At 48.6% G+C, this 20,537-nt stretch overlaps 6 protein-coding genes across 6 annotated transcripts; 4 read left to right on the top strand and 2 right to left on the bottom strand.

Moving 5' to 3' along the window:
* Positions 1 to 7,774: 7,774 nt before the first annotated feature.
* On the bottom strand, positions 7,775 to 10,223 carry F5J12DRAFT_835767 (uncharacterized protein). The gene is made up of 7 exons (XM_051745928.1): positions 10,118 to 10,223; positions 9,992 to 10,056; positions 9,560 to 9,941; positions 9,340 to 9,441; positions 9,043 to 9,281; positions 8,261 to 8,996; positions 7,775 to 8,226 (listed from the first exon to the last, which is right to left on the bottom strand). The coding sequence occupies exons 1-7, from the start codon at positions 10,184 to 10,186 to the stop codon at positions 8,086 to 8,088; spliced, it is 1,734 nt and encodes a 577-aa protein (XP_051599552.1). The 5' UTR covers positions 10,187 to 10,223; the 3' UTR covers positions 7,775 to 8,085.
* Positions 10,224 to 10,302: 79 nt separating this feature from the next.
* On the top strand, positions 10,303 to 12,747 carry F5J12DRAFT_835763 (FMN-dependent dehydrogenase-domain-containing protein). Its single transcript, XM_051745927.1, has 12 exons — positions 10,303 to 10,458; positions 10,509 to 10,563; positions 10,608 to 10,868; positions 10,926 to 10,995; positions 11,042 to 11,208; positions 11,252 to 11,599; positions 11,649 to 11,697; positions 11,750 to 11,824; positions 11,918 to 12,043; positions 12,097 to 12,167; positions 12,219 to 12,329; positions 12,377 to 12,747. Exons 1-12 carry the CDS (start codon positions 10,412 to 10,414, stop codon positions 12,416 to 12,418), a joined length of 1,422 nt encoding a protein of 473 aa, XP_051599551.1. The 5' UTR covers positions 10,303 to 10,411; the 3' UTR covers positions 12,419 to 12,747.
* On the top strand, positions 12,730 to 15,774 carry F5J12DRAFT_835752 (uncharacterized protein). The gene is made up of 5 exons (XM_051745926.1): positions 12,730 to 12,894; positions 12,948 to 13,310; positions 13,414 to 14,735; positions 14,786 to 15,277; positions 15,329 to 15,774. Exons 1-5 carry the CDS (start codon positions 12,825 to 12,827, stop codon positions 15,695 to 15,697), a joined length of 2,616 nt encoding a protein of 871 aa, XP_051599550.1. The 5' UTR covers positions 12,730 to 12,824; the 3' UTR covers positions 15,698 to 15,774.
* Positions 15,775 to 15,876: 102 nt separating this feature from the next.
* Positions 15,877 to 16,789, top strand: F5J12DRAFT_905975 (DnaJ domain-containing protein; the record flags this gene model as incomplete). Its single annotated transcript, XM_051748729.1, has 6 exons — positions 15,877 to 15,971; positions 16,032 to 16,098; positions 16,153 to 16,380; positions 16,434 to 16,500; positions 16,552 to 16,691; positions 16,745 to 16,789. 6 exons carry the CDS (start codon positions 15,877 to 15,879, stop codon positions 16,787 to 16,789), a joined length of 642 nt encoding a protein of 213 aa, XP_051599549.1.
* Positions 16,790 to 17,011: 222 nt separating this feature from the next.
* F5J12DRAFT_905974 (WD40 repeat-containing protein) lies at positions 17,012 to 18,402 on the bottom strand (the record flags this gene model as incomplete). Its single annotated transcript, XM_051748728.1, has 8 exons — positions 17,012 to 17,101; positions 17,159 to 17,178; positions 17,229 to 17,482; positions 17,535 to 17,600; positions 17,651 to 17,753; positions 17,826 to 17,952; positions 18,002 to 18,165; positions 18,225 to 18,402. 8 exons carry the CDS (start codon positions 18,400 to 18,402, stop codon positions 17,012 to 17,014), a joined length of 1,002 nt encoding a protein of 333 aa, XP_051599548.1.
* Positions 18,403 to 18,700: 298 nt separating this feature from the next.
* On the top strand, positions 18,701 to 19,640 carry F5J12DRAFT_721903 (ARM repeat-containing protein; the record flags this gene model as incomplete). Its single annotated transcript, XM_051741339.1, has 5 exons — positions 18,701 to 18,776; positions 18,832 to 18,934; positions 18,983 to 19,365; positions 19,413 to 19,544; positions 19,600 to 19,640. 5 exons carry the CDS (start codon positions 18,701 to 18,703, stop codon positions 19,638 to 19,640), a joined length of 735 nt encoding a protein of 244 aa, XP_051599547.1.
* Between the last annotated feature and the right edge of the window lie 897 nt (positions 19,641 to 20,537).

Raw genomic sequence — 20,537 nt, 5'->3', positions numbered from 1 at the left:
TTTTCCTTACTGTGGGAAACACTTCCTGTTTATGGGTCTACAAGACCACAATACTTAGTCATTCTCGAGCACTGACAATACAGCGCGGTAACTTTTGTTTTATTGTCTTCAAATGTTTCATATGTATAAATTAACAGTACAAGGACTTGTGCTATGACCATGCTTGTAGTTTCAACACTGGGTTCAACACCCGTGTCTCACCCCTTTTGTTTTGTAAAGTGTACTTAACTCGCTACTGTAGTAACACCACCTCAGACATTTGCCACTTGTGCACTCAACTGAGGTGGGTATAGTGTCTTGTTCCATGTTCGTGTACTTCACACTCACATCGTTACCTTAGATCTCATTATAGGTAATGCAAATATAGACATTTGCCACTCGCGCACTCAACTGAGATCTCATTATAGATTTCTGTGAGGTTATGAGCCCCAAGCTCTAATAGCCTATAAAATGTCTCACCTGAATTTTCGATACTCTCACTGTCACTCATAGCCTTTGACCCCTATGTCAGCCACCATTCCCCTCACTACAGACACTCTCCCAGGCAACGTTCCGAAGCTCGACATCAAAGGTGCAAACTGGGCAATTTTCTCCCTTTGCTTCCAGACCACTGTCGAAGCCAAGGAGCTGTGGGCTCACTTTGATGGCACCTCACCCTGCCCTGCCAGCATGACCTCCACTGATGAGGACAGATATGTGACTGTAATCCCCCCCAATGCTGATGAGCTCGCCAAATGGCAGAAAAGCGAGAGTATGGCGAAACATTTACTCACTCAACGAATTCCAGATTCCACCACTCTGCAGGTACACAGCCTCGGAAATGTCACAGGCATGTGGAGTGAAATCATCCGTGAGTACACCGAAAAGGGAGCTTACACTCAGATGGATCTTCGAATGAAGTTCCTGGGCATGCAATGCCCCGTCAATGGCAATGTCCACCAATTCTTGGATGATCTGCATACAAAAAGGGATGAGTTAGCTGCCATCAGCATACAGATCGAAGAAAAGGATTATTGATCGACTATCATTCAATCCTTACCTAAATACCTTGCCAGCTTCACATCCAGCCAACTCGCAACCACTTGTCTGTACAGTCCAACTCAAACCATTGACCCCGATATCCTTATTTCCCTCATTATCGAGGAGTCAGAACAACAAAACCACAAAGAGATGCAGCACTCACATCATAAACATAGGGCTCATGAAGGCAACAAAGCCTTGGCCATGACCCCCAGGAATTCCTCCAGTCATGGGTGAGGAAATTGGAGAGACAGACGACAGGGAGGAAGTTCCACAGGCCCTGCTCGTCAGCACAGCCCTTGCTGGAACTGCAGATCAAGAGAGCATTTCAAATCTAGATGCCCGAAACTTGATAGGTCAGCCAATCGTGGTGCGACAGATGACGTGAAAAGGGACTCAGCTAATGCAGTGATTTTCGACTCCGAGGAGGAAGGAGCATTCTCCGTCATCACTGTGAATGACCTTGATGACGATCTTCCTATCCCTGACCTGCTGAGCATCTCTGATGATGACAATGAAGAAAGGGCAAACTACGTCCCCACTGAGGAAGACTTGTTCAGTGAAATAGGAGACACTGGAAATGATGGAGATTACCTACCACCTGATCTGGTCAATCTCATGCATGATGGGCCAGTCAGCGTGACCACCGTAGAACTCTATGACTCCAGCTCCAGGCAGCACATCTCTCCATACAAAGATCGCTTCCTGTCCCTAACTGACATCCTGCCCAAAATGTTTGCAGCTGCTAACAAACAATCCTTTAATGCAACCACAATTGGTGATTTAATTATCGAGGTCCCAAACAGATGCAATGTAACAAAGTTAAGACTCACTGAAGTCTTATATTCTCCTGCGGTGGGTTACACCCTGGTGTCTGTCGGATGTCTTGATCAGTTAGGATATTCTGTTACCTTCGCTGATGGAACCTGTACCATCCACAGTCCTGACAACAACATTATCGGGTGCATACCAAAGACCCAAGCAGGTCTCTACCAATGTGAGTCAAAGTGAGGTTCAGTGGTGAAAACCAACCAAAACCAACACAAAAGACAATGAAAGCGAGTGGTGGTGTGCCTATGCGGTACCTAGATGGTAGAACCTGTTCTTTGGGAGGGTTTTTGCGAGCTACAACACTCAAAGATGAGTGCTGAGGGTTGGGGGTGCTCCTGACGAAGAGGGAGCAAGAATGTGATAGAAAGCGATAGGGTAGACTGCTGTCAGCCTACAGAAGGATGGATGGTGACTTAATTCGATGTCCTAAGCTGTACTGAGCTCAGGGAGGGCTTGGAGCGAAGTATATGGAGGATAGATGATGATAAGCAAAGTAGATGATAGCTAGACCCTTAATAAAGTCTCAACTATTGAAGCTGATGAATGATTTACTGAGAGATGATAAATTGCGAGCAAGAGGGGCTCTCTGATGTCTTCTTTTTTTTGCTACCTAAGTACAGTGACTTATATACAGTACAGGGGCGTTGCCTATGGAAAACAAGGTGCAAACACTTGGTAAGTGATTGGTAACTGATGAGTAAGGAATGTAAGTGATGGGTAATCATCTTGGAAAGCATTGGTAAGCATTGGTAAGGATAAGTAAGCCAAAAAGCAAAGAATCAGTAAGCAAAGTCAAAAGATTGGTAAGTATTGGCAATAGGTGAGTCAAAGACAGTCAGAATGTCACAGTATGAGTCAAGCAATGTCAGGAACTGGGAAAGTGCACTGGAATCGCATTAGGGGGAGGCTGTGCATGTCACATCTTGAAGAGATCGCTTCTAGGCCAAAGTGGGATGACAGAGAGGCAGCGCTGATCTGATGCCGATATAGTACATCCAAAAGCGGACAGGGTGAGTCAGATGTCAACAGGGGTCAAGCTTTGGGGGTCTGTGGGGTGATAGGAGCATAGGGGATCGCAACTTTCCCCCCCAAACCATCCTCTCAGTGAAGCAAATAAAAACTTCATGAACGAGGCTCTGTTGGAAGAGAGGATGAAGGGGGAGCGTCTTCTGCTGTATCTTGCAACAAGGAGGCAAGATGTGCATCATACTCATCATGGATGCGATCAGGGAGAGTGGAGAACAGTAGATTATACTGTAGCTGTCGCAATTTTGGAAGAATGACGGACAAGACTGGTATGAAGACGTTGCAGGGGGCAGGGAGGAAGGATCCATATGCTTCTTGGACTGGAGAGACTGAAATGACCACATAAGACCTTTCCAAGTGAATGACAGACCTGAGGTGACCAAAGAACGTCCTCCTGGAGGTCATACTGACAAAAAGAACACGCTGTCCAAGCTGGATGGGCTGAGAGGGGGCAGATGAGGGTGGGATGTACCAGGATGCTTCAGGACAGAAGCTGGTAGGAACTCCTGGTAGATATATGTAGCCATGGTCCCTAGCAAAGGGGACAAGCGAAATGACTGATGTGGAGGCAGCCATATCAGAAGAATTAGCGAAATGAGCGTCTTTTGGAGGGAGTGCTGTAGAAACGTGTGGAGTGCGCAAATCCTTTCCAATCCTGGAAGGTAGGATTGCGTGGCTGAGCACTACAAGCGAGTGTGGGAATGGTTTTGGTGTCTGCAGAACTGGTGGAGATACATCGAAAACTGGAATGCCGTACACAGGCGCTTAAGAATTTTATTGGCACTTAACTTGCCTCCTCCTTTTTCTTTGCTATTGACAACTTGTTCTTGTGCGAGGGATGACTGCCGACATTGCTGGCTGTCCTTCTTTGCATGAGGGCTATGGTCTTCACCTCCATTCATCAGCTACATCCATGTCCACCTCACCAAACACCTTTGGTGTGTGACACCGAGTCATCCACAATGGTGTGCATGATGGAACAAGTGCAGTGGTCGAGACCATCACCATCATGGAACTCCATCGCAGGATGGGACATATTTCACCCACTGTTGCTCATTGCCTGGCTGAGAATGGGCTCATGTCAGGTTTGAAATTCAACCTGTCAAAGGATGAACCTACTTTCTGCGAAGCCTGTGTCTATGCAAAGGCCACTAGAAAACCCATCGCCAAGGAGCGCACTGGTGAATGTGCCATGGAGTTCACTGCTGAGGTCCACACTGACGTATGGGGACCAGCTCCTGTTGAAACACTCGGAGGAAGACATTACTACATTACCTTTACAGATGATAAGACTCGCCTCACGCACATCCACCTCCTTTGCCAGAAAAGCGAAGCCTTCACAGCTTACAAGGACTTCGAGGCCTGGTGTCACACCCAACACAATGCTGTCATCAAAGTCTTGCACCCCGACCATGGAGGTGAATATCTAGGAAAAGAATTCGTCATGCACCTCAAGGAAAGCGGCATGAAGCAAAAACTTACCATTCATGACACCCCGCAACACAATGGCATCACTGAACGCCTCAATCGTACCTTGCTGGAAAAGGTCAGAGCTATGCTGCACGAGAGTGGCTTACTGTGCGCCCTATGGGGCAAGGCCATTTGTCATGCTGTCTGGTTGAAAAATCGGACACCCACAAAAGCGCTCAAGGGTGGAACCCCTCTCGAAGCCGCTACAGGACAGAAACCCAACCTTAGTCAGGTACGCACATGGGGCTCATGTGTATGGGTACGTACCGAGGGAGGAACCAAACTGGGAGGGCGTGTTGTCAAGGGTCGTTGGGTTGGAATCGACGATAACAGCCCCAATGGCTGCCAAGTGTACTGGCCTGAAAAGAAGTCAGTTACAATTGAAAGAAATGTGTATTGGGATCCCTCCTCTGCTGAGTCGTTACCTCACAAGGGGGAGGAAGAAGAAGGGTACTTACCAAACACAATGTTAATGCCTCCAGCTCCCATCGCAGTGACCAACACGGCCCCATCGCTCTCACCTGTTGCAACAAGCAACAGTGGGTGAAATATGTCCCATCCTGCGATGGAGTTCCATGATGGTGATGGTCTCGACCACTGCACTTGTTCCATCATGCACACCATTGTGGATGACTCGGTGTCACACACCAAAGGTGTTTGGTGAGGTGGACATGGATGTAGCTGATGAATGGAGGTGAAGACCATAGCCCTCATGCAAAGAAGGACAGCCAGCAATGTCGGCAGTCATCCCTCGCACAAGAACAAGTTGTCAATAGCAAAGAAAAAGGAGGAGGCAAGTTAAGTGCCAATAAAATTCTTAAGCGCCTGTGTACGGCATTCCAGTTTTCGATGTATCTCCACCAGTTCTGCAGACACCAAAACCATTCCCACACTCGCTTGTAGTGCTCAGCCACGCAATCCTACCTTCCAGGATTGGAAAGGATTTGCGCACTCCACACGTTTCTACAGCACTCCCTCCAAAAGACGCTCATTTCGCTAATTCTTCTGATATGGCTGCCTCCACATCAGTCATTTCGCTTGTCCCCTTTGCTAGGGACCATGGCTACATATATCTACCAGGAGTTCCTACCAGCTTCTGTCCTGAAGCATCCTGGTACATCCCACCCTCATCTGCCCCCTCTCAGCCCATCCAGCTTGGACAGCGTGTTCTTTTTGTCAGTATGACCTCCAGGAGGACGTTCTTTGGTCACCTCAGGTCTGTCATTCACTTGGAAAGGTCTTATGTGGTCATTTCAGTCTCTCCAGTCCAAGAAGCATATGGATCCTTCCTCCCTGCCCCCTGCAACGTCTTCATACCAGTCTTGTCCGTCATTCTTCCAAAATTGCGACAGCTACAGTATAATCTACTGTTCTCCACTCTCCCTGATCGCATCCATGATGAGTATGATGCACATCTTGCCTCCTTGTTGCAAGATACAGCAGAAGACGCTCCCCCTTCATCCTCTCTTCCAACAGAGCCTCGTTCATGAAGTTTTTATTTGCTTCACTGAGAGGATGGTTTGGGGGGGAAAGTTGCGATCCCCTATGCTCCTATCACCCCACAGACCCCCAAAGCTTGACCCCTGTTGACATCTGACTCACCCTGTCCGCTTTTGGATGTACTATATCGGCATCAGATCAGCGCTGCCTCTCTGTCATCCCACTTTGGCCTAGAAGCGATCTCTTCAAGATGTGACATGCACAGCCTCCCCCTAATGCGATTCCAGTGCACTTTCCCAGTTCCTGACATTGCTTGACTCATACTGTGACATTCTGACTGTCTTTGACTCACCTATTGCCAATACTTACCAATCTTTTGACTTTGCTTACTGATTCTTTGCTTTTTGGCTTACTTATCCTTACCAATGCTTACCAATGCTTTCCAAGATGATTACCCATCACTTACATTCCTTACTCATCAGTTACCAATCACTTACCAAGTGTTTGCACCTTGTTTTCCATAGGCAACGCCCCTGTACTGTATATAAGTCACTGTACTTAGGTAGCAAAAAAAAGAAGACATCAGAGAGCCCCTCTTGCTCGCAATTTATCATCTCTCAGTAAATCATTCATCAGCTTCAATAGTTGAGACTTTATTAAGGGTCTAGCTATCATCTACTTTGCTTATCATCATCTATCCTCCATATACTTCGCTCCAAGCCCTCCCTGAGCTCAGTACAGCTTAGGACATCGAATTAAGTCACCATCCATCCTTCTGTAGGCTGACAGCAGTCTACCCTATCGCTTTCTATCACATTCTTGCTCCCTCTTCGTCAGGAGCACCCCCAACCCTCAGCACTCATCTTTGAGTGTTGTAGCTCGCAAAAACCCTCCCAAAGAACAGGTTCTACCATCTAGGTACCGCATAGGCACACCACCACTCGCTTTCATTGTCTTTTGTGTTGGTTTTGGTTGGTTTTCACCACTGAACCACACTTTGACTCACAGTGGCCAAGGAGGCCTTGTGGCTTCAGTCGCTCATCAGAGAGCTTTTTCAGCCATTCGTCGAGCCAACCACGTTGTTTTCTGATAATCAATCAGCCATTGCACTCACCAAAGACCACCAGTATCATGCACGCACCAAACACATCAATATCCATTTTCACTTCATTCACTGGGTCATAGAGAACAGCAAAATTCACCTCATATATTGCCCGACCGCAGACATGATCACCAATACATTAACGAAGGTGCTGCTGTCTCCGAAGGTGAAGCATTTCGCAGTTGAACTCGGCCTACGTCCAACTTGAGGGGGAGTGTTAGATTTGGCAAGTCGCTCATAGTCTTTGTTCATTAATTGACACTACTTTTCCTTACCATGGGAAACACTTCCTGTTTACAGGTCTACAAGACGAAAATACTTAGTCATTCTCGAGCGCTGACAATACAGCACGGTAACTTTTGTTTTATTGTCTTCAAATGTTTCATACGTATAAATTAATGGTACAAGGACTTGCGCTATGACCATGCTTGTAGTTTCAACACTGGGTTCAACACCCATGTCTCACCCCTTTTGTTTCGTATAGCATACTTAACTCACTACTGTAGTAACACCACCTCGGACATTTGCTGCTCGCACACTCAACTGAGGTGGGTATAGTGTCTTGTTCCATGTTCATGTACTTTGCACTCATGTCGTTACCTTAGATCTCGTTATAGGTAATGCAAATATAGACATTTGCCACTCACACACTCAACTGAGATCTCATTATAGATTTCTGTGAGTTTTCATATGCACAGACCAGTAATGTAAATGGAAACAGTTACTACCTATAGTAAGGAATAGCAGAGAATGCTATGGAATATGATGCAATAAGTGATGTCATTCTGACATCACTGTGGAGCTGATTGCTAAGGCAAGTCATGTGATAGAACACATGTATCAAAATGTGTATGTCTAGATGAACCTAGACATTGGACATATTATCATATTTCCAACAGAAGCTGCTGAACCTCCAAAGTTGATCAGATGTGGTAAGTATTTAGTCCCATCCGCTGCAGGGAATTGCTCCATTCTCTGTAATAGAGGGTCAGATATGCGGACTTCCGATTTGGAGAGTGGAAGGCTCGTTTCGAGAAAACTTTCCTTCAGATGACAAAAATGCTGTTTGTTATGAATTACATAAAAGACACAGAAAACCTTATCAGTAGAAGCGAAGAGTGTGGATCTACGGAAGTACGCAGGCACACGTACGCTGGGTCTACACTAATTAGAGTACACTGGTAATCCTACATCTGTCAAAATCTGCTTTTAGCCCAAAAACCAGACGCAACGCCCTCTACGCCAAAGTCACCGAATCGCGTATCAGCCTCCAACTCTGTGCCATACATGGTGCGTTTGGCCGGCGGTGCAGGGGTCTCCGGGTCGGTTGCCGAAGTCTTGATGACCGTCAGCCCGAGTCCCCGTTGCTACCTCATTGCTTGACGGCACTCTTCGAACACCCCCAGATCCACTCGCTTCTGTATACATCTGAGAGTCTCCCGAAACACCTCGCCCACTACTTGATCGCGAACTCGCCTGTGGAACGGTGGAAGATCCAAAGCCCTCCACTTGACCCCGTTCCGCATTGCTTGCAGGGGAAGGTGATATAGGGCGTTCTGGAAGTGGGAACATTCCCATTGAAAGCGGAAATGCGGCATAAGTTGGTGTGGATGTAGTAGGAAGAAAGTTAAAATGAAACGCGTTCTGGCTGTCGGACTGGTCGGAGCTCGCGGCTGGCACATTCGTGGGAGGCGGCGATGAAGGTCCACAGGAGAGTTCTGGAAGGGATTTAATCGCAGGTTCAAGCTCGGGAACTTCATCGATTTCTCCTATACAGGAAAGGGGTTGGGACTGTCTCTGCTGTGTAGTTCGCACATCTTCACTGTCATCTGTATGTGATTTCGCGCGTTTTGATGCGGAGCGACCAATGCGGATCTCGAGCTCGGTTTCAGCGGAGCCCGCAGGCCCACGTAATTCCGCGTCTTCCTCTGAAGTCGAGTCCCGGGCACGCTTCCCGAGTGTCGATTGTGCGAACCCCGGGAGAAGAACACCACTTTGAGCGGGTTTCACATTGAGACCAGATCCCGCTTCAGAGTGCGCATGCGCACCGCGATCAGAGGAATCGCTCAAAAGCTCTGAAGGACCACCCTTTTCACCGAAAGCAAAGCTATGCCGCGGTTAGCACTATATACAGCTTCGAAAACTTGGCTTACTACGACCGATGAGGGGTCCAAACGCGTTTTGGCGTTGAGGGGGGCTGAGGAATTCGCGCAGATGGGCCAGCATCCCGTGTGTCTGCGGTCGCACCCACCGCCTTTGCACGAAGGTCACGTATTTCGGATGTGAGGTCACGAATGCGAATTTCGAAGGAGGCGATCATGCCGGACACTTTATCCTTGAGTTCGGACAACTGAGTCTTCTGAAGTTCGAGTTCTTTTTGGACGGGAGCAAGCTAGTAAGAAATGGTGCCTAAGGAAAACGAATGAAATGCGAGCTTCTTATGCACTTACGGCTTTTGCGACTGCAGACTGCACAAGTTCATTCGAAACGACCGGTTCCGATTGCAGACCACCATTTGTAGTCACACCAGAATCATCTTTGTTGGCATATCTCTTCGCTGTGACATTTAAGAGTGAATGGTGTTCGAATAGCAGGAGTAGAGCCTACTGACAAGGAGAGGGAGATGTACACTCCATTTCTGGTTCTGGAAGCGTTCAATGAAGGAGGGACGCATAAAATTGCTGTCGCATTACCTTCTGTGATGGTTGCTTCTGACGGCTTTACGGATGTACTGCTCTTACCCCTTTTCGATTTTCGCGACACGCTGACTGATTTCGTGATGGAACGAGCTCCACTTCCACCGGCTACTACTGGACGGCCGACTCCGAGCCGGTACTGCGATTCCTTAGCTTTCCGTGTGCGAGGAAGTTGTCGAGGGGAAGGCGGCGGCGGCGGCTTGACTTCCTCCACAGGACTTGAAGTGCCTTCCTCTATGATATCATTTCCAGCGCCGTGGATGATCAACGAACCACGGCGGATCCCCGAGTGACTGGAAATCCTGGAAGTAGACCGTTCTGGAGGTTGCGGTGGGTTGGAGCGGGAGGGTTGCGGTCTGGTATCGGTGAGTTGACGGAACGGCACAGATAAAACGGCACAGCTCACCTCGAAGCGTCCAGAAGAAGATCGATGAGTGCCTCTGTCTTGAGGTTCGCCTTTACACCATAATCCTAAAGAGTGGCATGCCGTTGGTCATTGAGCAAAACGGAACGAGATCCAGAATTCGCTGACTTTGCATAATTTCTGAATATCAGTTCGTTTCATAGCCTCCAAGGCTTCTCTACCTGGTACCGGACCCATCGGCGTGACGAGGGAAAGTCGGCTTGCTTGAGGCAGGCCAGGGTGTATACAATAAGACGGTTGAACAAACAACGCGACCCACAGCTGCGTGCACGTGACTTTCTGCTACACCTAACCCCAGATCAGGGTCGAGTGGGCCCTCCGAGTTGTTGTTCACTCACGAACGCGTGTTCCCAGTGTCCTTCTTAGCCAAAAGGATCTTTCAGACACTGGCGCTAAGATACCATGTCAACCTTTACACTTGCACAGGTTGCCGAGTGCAACACCACCAGGTAGGGAGATACACTCCCCTTCCTTAACCGTTTCAATTTACTCCGGACAGCTCCTGCTGGGTTATCATACGAAATAAGGTCTATGATGTGACAGATTTCATTTTCGTGAGTCATTCGCTCACTTCTTGAGGGTCAAGTTGATTGGTTAGAACCACCCCGGAGGACCACAAGTGATTATGGACTACGCTGGGAAAGACGCTACCGCAGCTTTCGTCCCAATTCACCCGTCCGATACTTTGGACAAGTACCTTCCATGTGAAAAACACCTGGGAACCCTTGACGAAGCTTCTATTCGGGAACTTAGAGCTGCCAACCAGAGCAAAGGAAAGTCTCGAGATGAGCTTCGAGTTGAGGAAGCTGTCAAGAACAAACCGCCGCTGGGGCGGATGATTAATATCCAAGACATTGAGGCAGGTCCCACACTATGCTCTGGGTGCGGAGTCTCAACATTACCTGCGATACTTCAGGAGATAGCCAAGAAAATTCTTCCCTACAAGGCAATGGCGTACTACGCTTCTGCAGCTGATGATTCGATCAGTGCGCGCTTTCCCCTGATATTTTCACCCGTATCAACATGTTCTAGGTTGCGTGGAAAACGCACGGGCGTTCAGTCGCTTCTTCTTTCGTCCGCGCGTCATGAAAGCGGTTTCTGGTGTTGATCCATCGACAACCATGCTAGGATATAAATCTTCAATACCAGTTTATATCAGCGGGTCGGCATTGGCTCGTCTAGGGCACCCATTAGGCGAAGTTAACCTTACCCGGGCTGCCTACAAGGTCTGGCATTTTGCAGATGGTCTCGTCGAATTCCTCCTTGTCTTACGCTCAAATCGCGGCAGCGCGAGGTTCCTCGGAACAACCATTATTATTCCAGTTGTATAAACATAAGAATGACGACATTGCAGCAAGACGCATCAGAGAAGTGGAGGAGCTAGGCTACAAAGCGATTTGCTTGACAGTTGATGCCCTTGTGCCTTCAAACCGCGAACTGGATACCCGTGCTTCACATTATCTTGAAGAATATGAAAATGAGGGCAAGATTACGCGTGGAAATGCTGCAGACAAGTCAGGGGACGTCAGCACGCTTGGCACGGCTGGAGGTTTGATTGTCAATAATGATCTAGACATGACATGGGAAAAGGTCAGCTACGTTTTCAATCCTTTACAAGTTTCCTGGACATTTGTTTTAGACTATACCTTGGATAAGAAGTGTTACCAAACTCCCTATTGTCGTTAAAGGTGCGAAGTTGCTGATCCGTTTGAAAGTACTGGTGTACTGATAGGTCCACAGGTATCCAATGTGTTGCAGATGCTGTTCTTGCCGTTGAGGCTGGATGCGAAGGTATTGTGCTGTCGAACCATGGAGGTATGGAACGATACAACATTCATCCAAGGATCTCATCTCAGTTTCAACACACAGGCCGCCAACTTGACTAGTAAGGGATTTCGGCCAAGTGAGGTTGTTTTTCTTACGTTGCAAGTTCGTTACCTCCCATGGAGGTGCTTTACAAGATCCGCTGCGAGCGCCCTGACGTGTTTGCAAAGACCGAAGTTTACATTGATGGAGGTGTCCGTCGTGGAACAGGCATGTGCATGGTCTCATGGTTTCCGGTTCGGTCGTTCATACTTGCACCCCAGACATCCTAAAAGCTCTTTGTCTTGGAGCAAGGACGGTTGGCCTCGGCCGCGCCTTTCTCTATGCACAGAGTGTACGTATCATGGCTGATTGTCGTCGGCCTTAGTCACTGATGATATTGAAGGCCTACGGAGAAGCTGGAGCCATTCATTTAGTGCGTATTTTGGAACGGGAGATTAAGTTTGCCATGGCTTCTCTTGGTGTCCGCACAATTGATCAACTTGCCCCGGAACTGGTAGGTTTTTCCCATGACTTGAACAGACAAAATCACGTTTTCTGAAGGTAGAACGTGTTGACTGGCAACCCCTGGGCTCCAAATTGTGAAATTAGCTGTCCAGAATCTACGTGAAGATTACACGGTGAGGATCTCATGGTCTGAAAATCACATAAACAGACTGGCGGAGGACGTCATTCTCGTGGAAGGCACTAGTCACGGACCTAATTGTGGCGGAGTTTTGAGGTTGTAGGCACGTTGAGATAGTATGGCGCCCTGAGCTCGAGGTCTTTGCGTAGTCAACACTTGGAAACCATCTCTTGGCCACTTACTCGATTACATAACGGATCGGTGCAGTGGTTGACATTGTTCACGTGACACATCACGCGAGAGGTTTGCCTGAATTTCAACTTGGTGAATGACCTCTGCCATCTCTTCCATCTTTACCTTAGAATTGTCCGTTGCCACACTTTCAAACGAATCATTCGCTCCTTGACTGGTGTCTTCTCGGCAGGAATGGGATTTTGTCGCAGGTGTGGAGATATTGTCGTTGGTTCGCGCTGCAAATGTGGTGGCACTGCCGTCGGTTCGTTCCTGCGTAGATACAGTGTACCATCGCAAGCTGATGGGGCCTAATAGCGCCTGTCATACAATGGTCATCTTCGAAGGGAAAGACTATTGACAAGTGGTCTCGAATCTACGTTTCACGGGAAAAGTCACCCGCGCGACCTCCGATACAGTTAAGCTCCACATCCTCAACAACCGTAGAACTTCCCGACGACGAGCCAAAGCCCCCTCTATCGAATAGAGGCACAGGTTCCTACCACACCGTCACAACGGGGTCTTCCTCTGGAATGCCGACCGCAGCCCAGCCTTCATTCTCTTCCGTAGACCCGCATTCTACATGTGTTGTTAGCGTCCCCAACGAACCTGAACTGCTGAAAGCATATGGATCGGTCCTTCAACCAAAGGAGACCCTTGCCACCTTTTCTTGCGCGATATGTGCTTTTGAATTTCAACCGGATGCCACTATTTATCCTGATCTTTCCTCTCCCTGACTCTGCTGCCCGCTTTCTATGCAAACCGTGTTTCGTAATTAATGGAGGGTCGAAAGGCGATTGCATAGCTTGTGGTCGACCAGTTCTGATTCTCAGGGGCGAAGGTGGATTCGTGGAAGCGAACAACAACGTTTGGCACAAGCGTTGCTTCCGTTGCAAAGGTTGCCAGAAGGATATTGGAGATACCCCCGTGGTAGATTTGCTGGGTCAACCCACCTGCGCTGACTGTTTTGGTAGCCATCTTCGAAGAAACAGTACCCCTAGAAAGTCTATCGAATCCCCCAGCTTTGAAAGAGGTCAGAGGAAGCCGCCTTCCACTTCTCAGGTAGGCATGACAAGTTGCCAGGGCAGTCCTAACGTGGACATATTGGAGCTGAGGTCGGGTATCGCGAAGCGCAGAGAGGACAGCCCCGCTTTGGAAGAACTCACCCAAAAGCTAAACGCTGTACTCAATCGAACAAGAGAGGATTCCCCTACACCGGCTACCTCTCGGTCGCATAAATCACCACCCAGTAGCCATGATAATAGCCCTCTCGTGCCGCGCTTACAGGAAAGGCACAGATTCAACTCGCCTTCCTACCTATCTTTCCGGGAGGGTGACGATTCAGCGGTTAACGTCGAACGACTTGGTTCTACTCCGACTCGGCCAGTGCGTCAGCGGTTTGGGACTCCTGACGGGAAGGATAGCCCTTCGTCGGGAAGACCCTCACTTGATGCTGTAGAAGAAATGAAAAGGCGCTTTATGAACCAAGCCGACTCTGTCTCCTCAACCGACAATTCCTCCCACTCTCCGATGTCGACCCGTGCCAATTTGACGCCGTCAAGGATTCCTAGGATGACATCCTCGGCAGGTGATTCGCATGCACTCCGCCATGTTGCCAGTACTTCAAGCTTGCGATCCGCAAGGATATCATGGACACCCTCCACCCCCGATTTAGTGCCCGATATTTCTGACACAATGACGCAGTCATCGGCACCCTCGTCACCTCCGGCATTTTGTCCCAGAGTTCGTTCCAACGACAACTGTGGAGTTGAAAGCAAGGAAATTACGACTATCACACACGTGCTGCAGGATCGCCCAAATTTGGTTGGGACAGCGACGCCGACACAGAAGGATTCACCGAGAAGGCTTTCAATCCCTGCAGCCACCCTTTCTCCTGGGTCACTGTGTGCGAAATGCGGTGGTTCCTTGTTCGCAAGTGGGGGGACTGGTCGTTTCGTCACGGTACCGGAACTCAATGCCAACGGACCTGCGAAGACGTATCATACGGAATGTTTTCGATGTGTGATATGCGATGGTCCTTTCAAGGAGTTGCCTAATGGCAAGGCAGTGTTTGTACGTAATGAGGGAGGGAGCTGTCATCTGGAGGTAGGTGAAACGTGCATTCTACAAGCGTCAAAATCTCATTTACCATTCAGTGTGCTCCACCTGAGCAAGTGCAATCAAATTCTACCATTCTCTCGAGTCCTATTAAGTCCGTTTTCACGGACTCACCAGTTAGAGCATCGTCACCGTCGGCGCCTGCTACAAATACCGCTTTGACATCTACAGGAGCCACTCTCTACAGCAAATCTCAAACACAGGAGAGAAGCTCTCCAACTGTGCATAGTAGCCCTTCCATTTCATCGCGCTATGAGCGAACCCTATCGTCAACCCCGACGGCCCCAGCTCAAGCTGCGCGATTCGGCAGTTCAACCACCTGTCCCAGTTGTCTCAAGGCGGTATCTCTCATGGAGTTTGGGGTTGTTCCCGGGCCTCAAGGGACCAGATGGCATGCCTCCTGCCTGGTGTGTGGGGGTAAAAAGACGAACAAAATTCGAAGGGATAAGTCGCAGCCTGGGTGTGGAAAGAGACTTGACTCCGCTGCGAAACGGGACGCAGACGGGGGTGTTTGGTGCAGGGAATGTCTTGTAAGGCCCTCTTTCTGTGTATTGAGTCACGCTTATGTCGACGACTCTCAGCTTCTGCTTCCTACGCGGATGAGAAATCCTACTGAAGAGAAACCTCTGGTCATGTCATTTACTGGCCGAAGCACAAGTAGCGGCCCTTTCTCCAAGAGTGTCACTCCTCAGTTCACAGGGTCGACGACGATTGCTCGACAATTCACTGGGATGCGGAGTGCAGATGCAGCGATGATGAGACAATTAACTGGAGGGGGACTCAGCCCGACCAGACAACTTGCAGGAAGCCCAACAAAGCAACTTGGACTCTCAACTCCACGTCCACGACCAAAAAGTGTAATAGGTATCAGAAGTGGGAAGAGTGTGGATGAGGGCAGGGGAATGTTCCTAGTGAGACAAATGACTGGTGGAGGTTCCGTTAGAGTGTAAGAGGCGTATCATAGCGTCGTTCATACTGGCACATTGACGAATGTTTTCTTGGAATCAACTTGGAACCTGTTCATGAGGACAGTCACGCGTGACTCTCCGGTCGTGGAGCGCGTGCATGTCAGTCGCCCGTCACGAACCCGTACGCAGCATAGCTGCTGTGGTGCTTCAATACGTCCTCCATGTCGTCGTTTCCAGACTACTATGCAATACTTCAGCTTGAAAAATCAGCTACCACAGAGGAAATTAGGCAGGCATACAAGAGAGAGTCTTTGAAGTGAGAACCTTTTATTGTTCCCTCCATTTATGTCGCGTTCTGAATACGACAGCCACTTAGGACCCATCCCGACAGACTGACGAAGGCTACTGATACCGAAAGGAAGCTCGCAACAGAGAGATTCCAGGTAGTTCCATATGGTGTGCTTTACGGTGGCGATGAGACTGAGGACACCTGCCAGGCGGTCGCGGATGCATACTATGTTCTTTCAGACCCTGTCCGAAGGCGACAATACGATTCCCTCTATGCATCGAAATCTTATAACGCGAAGAGCGGTGACCCTAAGGCGTCGTCAAACTTCTTCGCTCAGTTTGCGAACATGTTTGGTTCTGGAAGCTCTACCAACTCCACTCCCAACAATGCTGCAAGACCGGACGCCGAAACTGTCTTTGCTGATGTTTTCGATGAGGTATCGTTGACATACGTGTCCGTTTTAGCTTCAGGTTGATTGTGTTACTTCAGCTACTTCGCCCGGAAGTTGAGCGTCATGCGCCATGGTGGGCATGGGTGGGTGCTGCTTGCGGAGGAGGTATGTATTACCTGTCTAAACCAAGCAAACGGCGGTCCTGACATGTTCTAGGTCTGGGCTTCATTGTGGCCAACGTCCCTGGCCTGATGCTCGGCGCTTTCGCAGGAAATCGCATAGGAGCAGTTCGGGATGCCAAAGGCAAGAGTGTAGCCGCAGTCTTCGCAGAGCTTGGGACAGACCAGAAAGTCGAGGTGCGCATTACGATCAGGCTATCTGCATTGACAAGACTGATGGTTGGTCTCAGATACTTCGTGCGTTGGCAGTGAAGGTCCTGGGATCTGCACTATAGGGTGACGATGTATCTTGTACTTCTACATATGTATTCCTTCCAATGATGTACGTTGGCTTGCTTTAGTATCTAACATACATGTTTTCTCGGGAAATCGATCCTGACTTAAATAGCCATTTTGTCACCTTGAGCGAGGACACGTCTGTACATGGCACAAGGAGTATCTGGCACCTGAAATTAGCATTTTATAACTTCTTACCAATAACATTCATACGCTTACGATTATCTTTTGTTTGCGTCGTCAAACCATAGTCGTATTGTGGGGTCCTTCTCCATTGAAGCTGATGCAATGACTGCGCGTTCAGGATGAGTCTGTTGGCCCATAATTTCATCTTCCTGCCTCACGGGATGGTATTGAAACGTGCTTACTGCTACCGCCAGCACCATGTCTGTGCGTGGTATTGAGACCGTACACCACAACGATATGCAATAAACATACCTCGGTGTCCTTCAAGAACCTGTAGTAATTCGCGGCTCTGCAGGTCCCACAAGTATACTTTGCAGTCTTCGCTACCGCTGACAATGTAATGGCCAGTCACCGTACTAAAGCACGTATAAAGGCAATATGTGCGATTGGTGTGCCCTTTGTATGTCTTCACACACCGAGAGTTCTGATAATTCCATAGTCGAATCGTCGAGTCTTGCGTTGCAGCTAAGATATATTTGGAATTTGGCGAGAAAGCCACATGTGAACTATGTTGAGGAGGGAATGAGATGGATGCATCAGGATGATATATCAACAAACCAGATCGGGTTGTCATCGTCTACTAATGTCTTGAGACATTGGCCCGAGTCTGCATCCCAAATCCGACTACGTTGAGGTTCAGAGTCTGGATAACAATCACTTTCAACTGGACTCACATTAGCCCGTCCATAGCACATGAGACAACAAGCGTGCCATCGTGACTGAAACCAACGGCAGTCACAGGATCCGAGTGTGCCGGTAACACTTTCATTGACCTGCCTGCTCGTGAAACATCACAACCGTAGTTCTTTCTCGTTTCTTTCCTTGTTTAAAGAAAAAGACTATACGTACCTCTAGCGACGTCCCAGACACGTACCGTCTCATCGTACCCTCCTGATACCAAGAGATTCGATCGGGGATTGAAGCTTACACAGAAGACGAAGTTCGTATGGCCATGTAATGTCTTTGCCACGGCGCCCTACGGGCATGATTAACAAACGAGACTTGCAAATAAGTATACCTCTTACCAGTTCTATGTTCCAGAGAATAATGGTCTTATCATCAGAAGCAGAAGCTAGGAATTCTCCGTCGCTAGACCATGTGATATCATTCACGCCTTCTTGATGACCCGAAAATGTCTTCAAAATTTCACCAGTATAAACATGCCATATTTTTATCTGCTTGTCGGCAGCTTGCTTTCATCGACAACGCTGTCTAGAATACGCAACTTGAAAAAAGTGGACGACGCACCGGCAGATGCGAGCAGAGTACCAGTGGGGCTGAATTTCAAGGAAGATATGGCCATAGTGTGCCCACCAAGAATGTACTTCGCTCGATAGTTGGGCTTGGTTTGCGATGATGGTTCAAGTCCTTCCCCGGAGATTGCTAGTGGAATGCCGCTTGGGGGATGTGTATAAGAGCCTGCCATATTACTGGAACTTTGAAGCAAGAACTGCATGTCACTGCCCGACTCAAGGCTTTCGTCTTCAGAGACGGACATCGCATTCCGACGGGGCCCCGCCGCGCCGGGGTCCATCGTAAAGTAATACCTGAAGACAGCTGACGGACGACCTGCGAACAAGTCGAAGTAGGGGGGCCACCGAGGACTCCGCGACGGTAGCTGGTGCTCGGGGTCCTACACAGTGCTCAGATCTTCAGACTTCTCGAACCTACATATACCACCTGTTTCTCTAACGTTGCGAGTGCGGGCACAAAAAAAAGCCAAAATGACATCGGCTACATCGGAATGGCTTACGCCCTCTACGCGAACCGAGCTCATCGAAAACCTGGTATCAGGAGTTGGTGGGTAGCGTGACGCACCAACACACAATACTAACAAGACTGATCATCCGTGAAGACCGCTATAATCCGTCCAACGTTAGCATCCTCGAGGACTACCTCTACCACCAAATTCGAAGTGGGGAGTATGACTGTCTCGCCAACCTTGCCATTCTGAAACTGTATGTGCACTGTGCCCACGCCTTCACACTGCTCACTATGATGAATAGGTATCAGTTCAATTCTGATCTTTATAACCCTGATGTTGTCGTCAACATCCTCTTGAAAGCGCTGACTGCAGAGCCATTCCCCGACTATAATCTTTGTACATCTTTACTAGACGATCGCCTAGTAAACATGAATCCCGACGAGCCGGATCCTCTGCCAGTCCTTCTCCCAATACTCACGAATCTTTATAATCTCCTGCATCAATGTCGTTTCCCAGCTTTCTGGACGTTTTACCACTCCGACGAACTAGAATCGCTCAGAGAAAATTACATTGTAGAGTGTGTTGGCTTCGAGGAAGCCATACGGGAGGTCGCCGCGCGTGCAGTCAAGGCGACCTTCACACGAATTGGTCTGGATAGACTCGGTACATACGTTGACCTATCAGGTTGGGCACATGTTTATTCCCCGGAAGAACGTTACTGACGTTTTCAGGCCCTGAACTGGAAATGTGGATCGAGAAGCAGGGATGGAGTCTCGACATTTCTATCAGGACGGTTTCCATCCCCTCTAACCCCGATAACGAGATAGAATCAGTCGTGATTCGTGAAAACGTCAAGTTAGCACGTGAGTACTTCGACAAACTGACCTGTATTTCCCGTGTGATGTAGTTTTCTACCAGAACTCCAAAAAGTGATTGCACACGCTGCGCAAGTAAAATAATTATGTACGACCTGGATACATGTTTTGTATATTTCAACGTCGTCTAAAGTGCAGGCAGCTGTGTACCCATCTGTGAATGCTCCGAATACTGACTCTGGCTATTCAGAACGCTGAGACAGCTCTCCAGATTGCCAACACACTCGATACAACCAGCACGGTACCGTCAAGGCGACGGCATTGGCCTGCCATGGCGATTTTAGTGAGTATGGGTCCAGTGACACATATTACAAAGACAGAGAAGGATCCAAGAAATGCCGTAAGGGTACCGAATCGTGAAGCAAGGATTGAGCCGGTGACGGACATAACCAAAACTAGAATACGCTCGAGGGTAATGAACAGTTTCCGACTTGGGTGAATCCTCGCTGGTGGCAAAGTAGTCTTTCCACTGTCTTCAACCAGATCGGAGTTTGGGTCCTGACCAAAGATACCTTCAAGGATGATGTCGAGCTACAGAGTGACAAAGTTGGACGAGTGGTTCTATAAACGAGACTAGGCATTTATAGGGCGAGTGCCTAAGGCAAATTTCGAGCACATCTTCTAACTCGAACTCACAATGGAGTGATCACAAGCGACCACATAGCAAGCTTGTTGAGACTGGAATTATACTCTGAGGTCTCTAGTAAGTTACTGCTGATCTGTCGTACTTGGATGTAGTATTCATTAAGCCGATCGGCATGTAGTTCACTGCGTCCCTCATAGATGAACCAAACATTAGATACTCGATAAACCCGACTGTAGTATAAACAGTGGTAGCAAGTCTTCAGACCATCAGGCACCGTATGCTCTCTGGTGGATGGATAGTTACGAACGCACAATTCGCCATGCGATCAAACTGGCTTCATCAGGAAGCGTAAAAAATGGTTTAAACCTGTTTAAACCCATCACTGACTGGTCGTG

This window comes from Pisolithus orientalis, assembly GCF_024613125.1.
Source record: "Pisolithus orientalis strain OTSU chromosome Unknown F5J12scaffold_16, whole genome shotgun sequence".
Classification (NCBI taxonomy): Eukaryota; Fungi; Basidiomycota; class Agaricomycetes; order Boletales; family Pisolithaceae; genus Pisolithus; species Pisolithus orientalis.
Note: the sequence above shows the minus strand (reverse complement) of the source record. Positions and strands in the feature narration are given on the sequence as shown.